The sequence below is a fragment of the Sycon ciliatum genome, chromosome 5 (genome assembly GCF_964019385.1).
Source record: "Sycon ciliatum chromosome 5, ocSycCili1.1, whole genome shotgun sequence".
NCBI lineage: Eukaryota > Metazoa > Porifera > Calcarea > Leucosolenida > Sycettidae > Sycon > Sycon ciliatum.
The window spans coordinates 2,418,591-2,429,455 of record NC_088647.1 but is presented as its reverse complement, the minus strand read 5'-3'; the positions used below and the strand labels follow the sequence as shown (position 1 = coordinate 2,429,455).

Genomic DNA, 10,865 nt, shown 5'->3' with positions numbered 1-10,865 from the left:
CCGGCAGCAGGTTCCAGAGTGCACATCCTGCGACGGACGGCCGAGAAGCGCCTGAGCGAGTGGAGGATGGCTGACTGAGCAGACCACTTGACCTCTGATGACGCCAATAATAACGGGTTCTCCTGCCAGCATGCTAGCATGCTAGCAGGTCTGACGAACAGTCCGGACAACGACTACATCAGTCTGTCCAACCTTGCCACCATTCCAATGCAGGACACCCTTATACAATGTATAGAAAGGCAATTCTCTTCCATGTCAATGTATACTCGTGTTTGGGTCCAAAGCAGGACTGTCCTGCTCAAAGCAGAACGGTTGGACAGCCTGCTACCTGGTGGCACTAGCCTTCCCGTGAAGGCACCTCCAGACAAACGCTGCAAGTGCAAAGAAAGTAGCTTGCGCTTGCTGAGTTCGCCTTTCTGGTACTTTCTGGCACACTTGAACTCGAAGCGTTGTCAATCTGGGGTTCAGTGCAGTAGTGACCACTGACCACCGCAAGCACAGGCCAGGCATTAGATACAAAGTCCGATTCCTCAACTAAAGCCTCTGTGCGTTTTTTGGTCCGGCCATCGTTCATAACGAGCCACGCTGATTATGGCTGACGCAAACCAGCATCGGTGTTGCACAGTACGAGCTCGCGGAGTCGTGTAGCTTTCCAAGTGAAGATGACCACGCATTCTTCGTCGTGCAATCCCGTAGTAAGCTGCCGTAGTTTTGTTTACATGAGGTAGCTACCTCTATTAGTGCTTTAGTTGCTGGCTAGGTAACTGAGGTGGAAGGTGGGAAACTGAGATTCTTTGTTTCTGTGGAGTTCGGAGTAAAGGAAGTACGCTACAACGATCAGGGCAAACTGCGAGAGTCAGGGCAGAGTCCAATCCAAGCCAAGAACAACATCAAGGTTAGTACTAAGTGAAAGGTTTTGCGGCGTGTTGTGTGTGATAGTCATCTTGGAAGCATGATACAGTTGGTCAGAAAAAGGCAGATACGTGTACCGTATTATCCCCAATAAATGTACAGTACAGGTGGTCAGACCTGTACTACTACTAATAGGAGACTGTAGACGAGGCGGGTACTTTTAATATTTCTGGAAAGATTGATTGTCTGGGTTGGGTCGTAAATAAACAACTCGTGATAATGATACTGTAAAGCTGTAAATACATCCAACCGTGGTAAGAATCAGTGTACAAAGACACAACGATGATAAACGGCTAAGAAAAACGAAGTAAGGTGGACCCTAGACTAGTACTAGCTGTGCCCCACGCCCAGTATAATGCCCATCCTTTTTTTTGTTGTTGAAGTTTTTGGACTACAAAACACTGGAAATGGTTTTTTCGGCACATCCTTTTTTTTCGGTTTTTTCGGAAAGGCACAACCGAGAAAATATTCTGAAATTCGGAAAACACACATGGCGTGTGCAACAGTCTCGTACAATACAGTGTGCAGTGCAACAATTGTACGAAAATTAAAAATTCTGCCAGCGCTCTTGACCACTCACCCGCATCTTGCACGAGGATGGATTTTTCAATATTTTTGGAAATCACGGAACACCCCTCAGAGGCATAACAAAGTCAAGCCAGCTAACAGTACAGGGATTGAGTATAGAGATGTTTGAGTAGTGCCAAAACAGCCTGCGTTCTGCCGAAGTGTGTGTGTGTGTGTGTGTGTGTGTGTGTGTGTGTGTGTGTGTGTGTGTGTGTGTGTGTGTGTGTGTGTGTGTGTGTGTGTGTGTGTGTGTGTGTGTGTGTGTGTGTGTGTGCGTGTTCACTGCAATAGATGACTTGCTCAAAGATCCGAGCCGCGAGTGAGACGGGGCAAGTGCACCCTGTGCACCGAGGCTACACTGCGGGCACCCTACACCGTCTGTACTGTACTTTTTGTCAGCATGATCGATGAACGGTGCACGGCATGTACATGTACATGATCAGTACCGTCACTGTCTTCAGCAGCTCATGAGTCATGCATGTGCACTTGTAGGGTTAGTGGAAGTACATGACTGTACAATATTATTATGTGAACAGAAGCCAGGCGTCCAAACCAACCCAAACTACCCTTCTTCGGTGAAATAGTTATAAAAAAATTGTCTTACCAAACAACAGTGAGCATAGAAGCAACCTCGATGCACTCTATAATATGGCATCCGGGAACAGCAAGTGTTGCACGAGGATCCCAAGAACACGTCAAGTTCCATGCTACCCGCCGCCATTAAAAGAACGAAGGATAACTGTGCTAGCCTAGTTCATATTCAATGTGACGCTAACGGTACGGGATATAGGAGCCTGTTGGGAAGGCGTGGGTGCAGAGCTGTAAAATCTTGTACGGTTCGCACATCACAACATACATGCAGCAGTTATTGCGACGGTTAACGTCGATGGACGAGAGTCATAAAGCACAGTCTATGGGGGTGACGTTTCTGTGCTTCCTTTCCGAAAGGAAAGTTTTATTTCTTCTCAAATAGAGCAGAATCATGCTGATCATACCAGTCTGTTATGAAGACAAGAAAGCAGCCATGGACATTGTGCCATTCTAAAGGAACGACAGGTAGGCCTTGACAGATTATGCTAGCATAATTTTTCGCATAATTCCTACCAAAATCGAATAATCGCATAATTCGAGGCAAATTGCATACGAATCGCATAAAATTGGAATAATCCGCCTGTTCGCATCAAATTCCACACAGTTGTACATGCTGTATAAGTACAAGTAGATGCACCAGGAAGTCGTAGGTTTACGACTTCCTTGAGAACATGTCCAGTCCTAGGGTTCCCAGTAAAAAGGCAACGCCTGTTGGGAGTTCCCTAGTAAAATAATAAATTCTACTACTACTACTACTACTACTACTACTACTACTACTACTACTAGTCCACTACAATCAGTGACGGTCGTAGCTAGGTCGGACGGTGCGTTGACCCCGTTGAACTTTTGCTATTACAGTACAACGCCATCTACAAAAAATCCCCTGCTATTTTGCACAGAACCATTATACATTAGCAGCATACATGTATGTGAGCATAATGCGGCATAATATGATAACTTTTAGCATAAAAACTAGCATCATTCTGCAATATTTTCAGCAATGCGAAAAGCATAATTTCACGAAAATATTAGCATAATATGTCAAGGCCTAACGACAGGTAAATTATAAAGCACTTCATCTGAAAACTCAAGGACTATCCATAAATACAGCAAATGATACTCCAAGCCTGGTAATGTTCAACTCCGTCATGTGAGCCATTCGGTGAGTTATCATAGGAAGCATAATGTTCAAAATGCTGAAATTTGAACAGTTGCAGTTGTGTTCGTTGCCACACAATGCCATCGCCAGTTCACATTCGAAATGTAGCCATTTTTAAGCTTGTGTCCCTGTACACGGCATGGAAGGTTGAACAGATTCAACTCTTCCATCGCTTCCTGATCTGTACAGTTGTGCGGTTGCGTTCCCGTTCCCGACACTCACATCCGTCTCCGCTAACCAGAATCATGAGCACTCCAATGGTTCCCGCCGCTCCTTCTGTATCGTCCCAGCGCGCCCCGTCAAAATGTGAACTACTGTAGGCAACGGAGCCAGTGTATGATGAACGTGAATGCACTGTTTGATGATGCTCCAACAAATCCTTTCACCGTTGTATGGAATTTGCAAGAAGAGTAGTGGCTCAACTGTAGGTCCAACGCAGAAGGTACCTCACAGCGCAGTTCTGTTTAGTCCACAATAATGAACATACTCAGCAGACTGTGATGTGTATCAGACACACTCTGGCATTATTTGTTCCACATTCTTCCAGGAGGAGATAATGTAGTTCAATCATGTCTTCAGTACATGGGGTACTGTTGCCTCGTTTCAACTAAACGGGTATGCAAGTTACTTTCCCATTAGACCCAGCCGGAGCCGCATCGTCGTCATTACCAGCTAATCATGGAGAGGTATAATGTGACTTTCCACCACTCTCTGGTTCAATCATAGTTTGCGAGCCTGCGCCAAACTGGTTTCTCACTAGAGCCAGGCAATGGATACATATGGCTTCAGTAAGGTTTACAATGCTATGTCTCTGGCCTAAGTCCAAGTCTAGATACAGCTGCTCAGAGTCAGGGCTGATGAAATGTTCATATCGGAACAAGTGAGACTTCAACAGTAGCTAGTACACATCAGGCCAGAGGACTTCGCAGCGTTTCTCCAGCACACTTGTTCTCTCCTTCAACTCAGATACTACTTGAAGTACTACTAAAGGCCATCTGGCTCTCACACTCAGTCCTTCCACCCTTCATTTTCGTGGTTTGGGCTTCCACTCGTGACTCGGCAGGTTCCTGGCCTCTCCGCAGTCTGTCCTCAGGAGAGGGTCGCTCTGGAGCTAGTGCAGCCGAATCAAAGGGAATCGAGTTCTTTCTCAGACGTGCTTGTTGCAGCCTACACCAATGATACTAAAATAATATTCTCTCATTTTTCTGCCTCCCGGCCGGCCGGCTCGGCAAGGAACGTATCGAATGGGAGCCTCAGTTCCATCTTTCGTCTGCTAGTGCATTCAGGAGCGCAGCAGCGCTTCGGCATGACGATACAAGCCGAATCAAAACAACTCTACTCTCTAGCCAAAAAAACTAGCTCAGTGTTCGTCAGGCAAAAAGCGAAAGTCACGAACTCAAAAGGTGGGGAAGTCAGAGTCAGAAGGTCCACTTGCCCCGTCTCGAACCCAGACAATCTTTGTGCAAGTCATCTATTGTGTAATAACTTGTTAGTGCGTCTTAGATACGGGTCTACACAGCAGATTATATTCTGCAGACAAGAATGTTGTGCATGATTCCGGTAATACGTGGAAGGGGAGGGCACCTTTAGCCAGTATCAGTTATACTGCAGGGCTTTGTCGTCACTTCCTGTCGAAGGCGCGTGAAGATTCTCCATGATGACTGCATCTAAGTTACAGTACAACCTGCCCCCTCTATCTGAGATGTGAGGTGCGGGCAATTCCTAGTTTGCGTAATGCCCGGCCTCAACCATGTCAACTCACATCTCACATCGTACGTTTTTGGAGCCATTTTTCGTCGAAAACAATTGTTGGTCACTCTAGATGCGTCAGAATAGGGCCCGATAGATGCAAGTGCCTGGGTCCGGGTCCGGGTCATACAGATGAGGGACGTTGTACTGTATGTCGAGACCTCTACTTCCCTCACAGTCGCTGGAAATCCCCACAACTGTTGTAGATCTGCGCAGCAGCTCTGTGGATAATGTCCGAATGTGTTCTCTCTGCTGCTCCTTGTAGCTGAAGCAAGATGGCAAGAGTACGTATGCTAACAGCGCTACTAGCTGTAGTCCTTCTGTACTGCAATCTTATTCAAACCGGTAAGATGCCATATGCCCCCCCCCCCCCCCCCTCTCCGACCATGCATTCTCAGTCTCTGTCCATTTGTGCATGTATGAGGCCAGCCAGGGTTTGAAGACACACCAGCTTGCATCGTTGTATCAGCTCCTGTTTATGTATCAGCCAGTGTTTGTGCATTAGCCCAAACATTTGATGATAGCTCTGCTCCTGTGGGACATAGGTGATCTTGTGTTGTTGTCGTTCTACACTTCTTCCGCTGCTGATAAGACCCTCAGTCTTTATCTATTGTAAAATAGAACCAATGATGGCAGCTAAGCCTGGAAAGTGTGTCCGATTCACCGTCGACGCTATATGCTAAGTAAATGGGAGAATGTCATAGAGCTCTGGTCAGTCAAGGCGTATTCCTCGCACATTCTTAGAACCTTTTTGAACTGTGGGATGATTGATGATTCAGAAGTGCAGTCTTTGGCCAGGTGTAGTATTAGTATTACTGAGGTCAAACTGGAGATCAAGAGCAGCCTTCCAGTAACTCGCAAGCATTGGCCTCTCATTCATGCACTGCCATTGCACATAACTAAGTATTTGTTTTACTTCTGCTGTTCCAGCGGTAGCTGATCCCATTCCGACAGCAGCACCTACAGAACCACAAAGTGGTATCATAAACGGCAAAACTGTCTCTTCTGGTAAGGTCATTATAGTAGGGCAGAGTTGCCATATTTTCCGGAGTATAAGACACACCAATGATTCACCCAAAGAGCCGGTTCGACTTTTACTATGATGGTCAACTTTTCTGTGATAAACAGGATATTTGAACAGTTGGCGAGGTGACAAAAGGTTTTAGGATGGCAAAAAACAGAATTAGCTTGAAATGACGCTTCAGCTGATTCTGTTTATTGCCATCCATAAACAGGTTAGGTGTCTGTATTGTGTCTAGGCTCGGCTTGTACTCCAGTACGGCTCACGCTCTGGAAAATACGGTCTCCTGGATATCTGAAAGGACAGACGGATACGAGTTAAGAGCAGCGGTCCATTCGTTGAACCAGGTTGTGATCAGTATAGTCATGGCACAACTCGGCAGCACATAACTTACATGAACAAAGCACTAAGGCATGGGCAAAGCACTGAAATCATGGACGAGGCACTGAATGCATATGGGCAATGCAATCATATATGGACGAGGCACTGAAGGCATATGGGCAAAGCCTTGTGGACAAAGCACTAAGGCATGAACAAAACACTCAGGCATGGACAAAGCACTGAAATCATGGACGAGCCACTGAAGGCATAATAAAGCACTCATACGAGGACAAAGCACTGAGACATTCGAAAACCTGACACCCAGCCGATGATGAACACATTTCCAAAAGTGCAAACCAAACATTTTTCCTACCTGGAATATTTGAAGTTTTCAATTTTGAAAGGACCCCCCCCCCCCCCCCCAGGGGGCAGGTACTGTACCCCCCCCCCCCCCGAAGGGGGCAGGTACTGTATACGTACATGTAGACGTATTGAAGACGAGTGCACGGTAAATCACACACAGGAACAAGTCAGAACACTCCAGCTTCGGAAGAATTATTGTGATAGCCCACAACAACAATACTGTTCGTTGAGCACAGGGAATATTTCCAGTTTGCCTAAACAGCGAGGCCTTGCTTACCCGGTCATGTTTTAGCCGGTTCCCTTGTGGTCCGCAAGTAAATCACCCCTTACCCAAAATTACAGCATACATGAAGCACACGGCACAACCAGACCTTGCGATCAGCACACCGGTGCATGGTTTTGCGTGCAAACTGGTTTGATTGTGCACAAAAAACATTGTCGGATCCGGTTGCACGCTGCTTGCAGAAGCTAGAATCAGAAAGTTTTACAAACAAAGTGGGTCGTATTGCTTCCTTCACCTGCTGCTTGCATGCGGACAGAACTCAATTGCATACACTTGTCATTTGTCTTGCTTGTTTTACACTGTGTGTGCATGCTAGCTGTACCGCATGGTATCTATATCCATGTCCGTACAATTTCATACTTTATTTAAATTTTTTTTACAAAACAACACACCGTTTGACGGCACAAAGCAGCAAGGCAGCGATGAAACATAATGGAATGGCAGGAGTGGGGGAGAGGCAGGGGCAGCTTGACTGACCCTAGGGTCATGTGCCATATGCGTATGCGGCACGTGTGTTGGATTATCCGGTTCCCTCGCCTATCTGGGTGCTGTGGAAACGGATCTTGTGCAGTTTAGCCAGGCCTTACTCTGCTGTGAGAGTTTCGAGTTTGACAAGTTAAAATGTTCACGATACGTCTGAAGTATGCAACATGTTCCCAATTGGATGGAACAAAGTTTGATGGCCTTGCCATTGCACACCCTCACACCCGTCTTCCAGTTCTCACGTACAGAGGAGAGAACTGCAATGCTATGCAAGTAACAGTTCTAGAGAGTTGGCGATGGACCGTTAAAGCGTTCAACTTTGTGCATGGTTGACTCAAGTCTTACCACAAGTGATTGACACAGCTTGTAACAAGTATTCATTTGGGCATGTCCTCACATTCCTCTATTGTTATTTCCCAGCTGAATGTGTGTGTGTGTGTGTGTGTGTGTGTGTGTGTATGTGTGTATGCATGTGTACGTGTGTGTGTATGTGTGTATGTGTGTGTTTGTGTGTGTGTGTGTGTGTGTGTGTGTGTGTGTGTGTGTGTGCGTGTGCGTGTGTGTGTGTGGTCCTCATGGGCACATTGTGTGTGTGTGTGCCCGTGTGTATTATGTTTGCATGTGTGTGTACATGTTTATGCATCCGTGCAGTTTCGGCTAATGTGGCGTATCTCTTGCCTATATATTATATATGGCCAGGCCAGATATTCGTGAGATTCTCTGTAAGTAAAAAGTGGAAGCTAAAAATACATAGAAAAGAAAAGAGATGAAGGAACTACCAGTTATGCTATAATGTCCACTAACGCCCGGCACCAGTTACTACAGAATCAGCTCATGTGATAACATTGCACGACACTGACCGACGGTACTGACTTTCTACAACTAACTGGCTATTGTAGCATAACTTTTACAAGTAGTTCTTTGGTCCTTTTTCTTCTCTATAAATTATCCTTGGCTCTCCATCCGAGTTAAAAATACATTTCATGGTTTGCATTTTTTTCGGGGCCATCTCTGTTCCCACCGCAACTGCAACCAGCTAATGTTGATGTGTGGAGGTAATTGGACAAAGGAACAGCAAAAAATTCACGGTTCGTGTGAGACTCGGCTGGAAGCCGAGCTTTGCACATCCGCAGGAATGCCACCACTCTCTTGGACAAAGGAACAAAAAGTCTGCCAATTTATTGCGGAGAAATGTCATATTTTGACTGCTTTGCTTCAAGTGAAACAGACTTCGAAGTGATTTGAGCTCAGGCTTCCATGTGTTTTGGGCTCAAAACTCTATGTGATACTGAGCACACTGATAGCTCGGTTATTCGGACACCGAAGTTATGGGGACGTTGGTCCACCAGGCACCCTTCGGGCGATTTTCAGCGGAGACATTACTACTCTCTTGTCACTTTTCTTCGAAATAGTGATGTAATATGCCAGTATACATAGCATATTATAGCATATAATTATATTGCCTTTCCCCATCTCTGGAAGAAGGTTCAAAACCTCTGGCCCAGCCACCACGACGCCCGGCTTTCAGCATCCGGGCTGACATTGAGACCGAGCTGACACGGCTGACCAAGTTAGCTATCATTGTACCCGTCATTCAAGGAAGGGACGCCGTGGGTGCCACCATTTGTTCCAGTCCGCAAACCGAATGGAGCATTGCGGCTATGCGTGGACTACAGAGAACTTGCATAAGAGAGTAACACGTGAGCGCCATGTTCTCCCAACAGTTGGGGAGGTTACAGGTCAGCTGGATGGCACAGGGGTCTTCTCAGTTCTGGATGCTGAATCTGGACTCTATCAGCTACTCTTGCCAGAAGAAACAAGTCCTCTAACGACTTACTCAGCGCACTGTGGCCTGTTCCATTTCAAGTGTTCACCTTTCGGGATTGCGTGTGCACCTGAGATTTTCAAGCGAGTAGTGTCCAACATTCTGGAAGGCCTGCCAGGGGTCATCGTCTACATCGACGACATCCTAGTGTTTGGCTCCGATCAAGCAGAAGACGATGCACGGCTAGAAGCAGTCAAGCAGCGACTGCGATCACTAACCTCCAACTCAACTGGACAAAGCACCGACTGAACCAGGACCGTGTCAACTATCTGGGACATTGGCTAAGTACGACCGGCTTGTCCCCAGATGATGACAAGTTACAAGCCATCTAGGAGTTGGCCCCTCCGAAAACTATCTCTGTGCGACGTTTCCTGGGGATGCCTACGTACCTTGGAAGTTAGTTGATTCCGAACTTGGCCCAGATCACGGCTTCTCTGCGCAAGCTATCAGAGCATGATCCCTTCAGTGTAGATAATGATGATGAAATCCTGCAGACAGTCACCTCAGCAAAGGCTAGTATAGCTTCAGCTTTGCAAGCGTTTACATTCTTTCAACCAGTGCTGGACGTCCCTACTGCTAAGTTATCAGCTGTGATGCATGGCCAGAGGGTCTGGGAGCAGTTCTGTGGCAGAAGAATACCAGTGGCTGTTGGTTACCAGTGGCATGCGCCAGTCACTCTCTATCAGATGTAGAGTCACGCTATTCGCAGCTGCAACCAGAGATGCTTGGAGTGGTATTCGGTCTGACTTGGTTCCGGCAGTATGTACCCCCCGCCGAGAAGTGCACGTGTTTACCATAGGCTTGCCCTAGAATTTCGTGAAATGCCTTGTACGATCACGTCTAAATTTTGTGGACCCCTTCATTAGCCCCTAGCTTAGCAACAGTTTAGAGTCATTTTTTAGGTCAATGTTAGAACAGAGGCCCTGCAGCATGTCTGTGTATGATGGTCCTACCGGTAGGTCCCACCGGTAGCACCGAAGTCTATGCAAGCTATCATTAAACATAATACAGATTATCACATGGCACGTGATTGTTGCCCGTACTCCAGCGAATCAGCACCTTTCGCGCCGCGGGCAATAATATGCGATATTGCCCGCAAAAAAATAGTTTATTTGCCCGCAAAAAAATAGTTTATTTCAGTGATCGCGTGACTACGACGACTCTGTAGACTGTACGACTCTTCGACGAGTCGCAGTGTAGCATTAGAGAGGTTTTGCATTCCGAATTTCGGAATGATTTTCGACTGTGCTTTTCCGAAAAAAAGAGTGCCGAAAAACGGCATTTTCAGTGTTTTGCATTCCGAAAATCTGATTCGACTTCGTTTCCAAGGGTTGCCATGCAAAACAAAATGGAGAGCGTCGAAGGGGTTGAGCAGGATCAAATCCATGTGCAGGTCAAACTGAATTTGGGTGCGGTTCGAAGACGAGGACGGACTGATGGTGGACCAAGTGATCCAACAGCTGAAGACGAGGTTGGCGAACTACTGTCTTGTACGGTCAGCAGGCTCCATGGCAAAGAAAGATAGATTGTGATGGTGTGTGAGAAGATTAGTCAACATGGCGAGATCAGCGAGAGCAGCAAAAATCAAAAC

At 46.6% G+C, this 10,865-nt stretch overlaps 1 protein-coding gene across 2 annotated transcripts in view; it reads left to right on the top strand.

Annotated features, from left to right (window-relative positions):
- The first annotated feature begins 737 nt into the window (after nt 1-737).
- The window catches only part of LOC135817136 (uncharacterized), a 46,583-nt gene continuing 36,455 nt past the window's right edge, over nt 738-10,865 (top strand). The window contains exons 1-4 of one of the 2 annotated variants that reach the window (XM_065330259.1): nt 740-895; nt 5,244-5,323; nt 5,909-5,986; nt 8,101-8,171. In XM_065330259.1, coding sequence (XP_065186331.1) covers nt 5,254-5,323; nt 5,909-5,986; nt 8,101-8,171 — 219 coding nt within the window. In that variant the 5' untranslated portion in view covers nt 740-895; nt 5,244-5,253. Of the gene's footprint in view, nt 896-5,243; nt 5,324-5,908; nt 5,987-8,100; nt 8,172-10,865 lie in introns of both variants that reach the window. The other variant, XM_065330260.1, reaches the window with a different exon arrangement.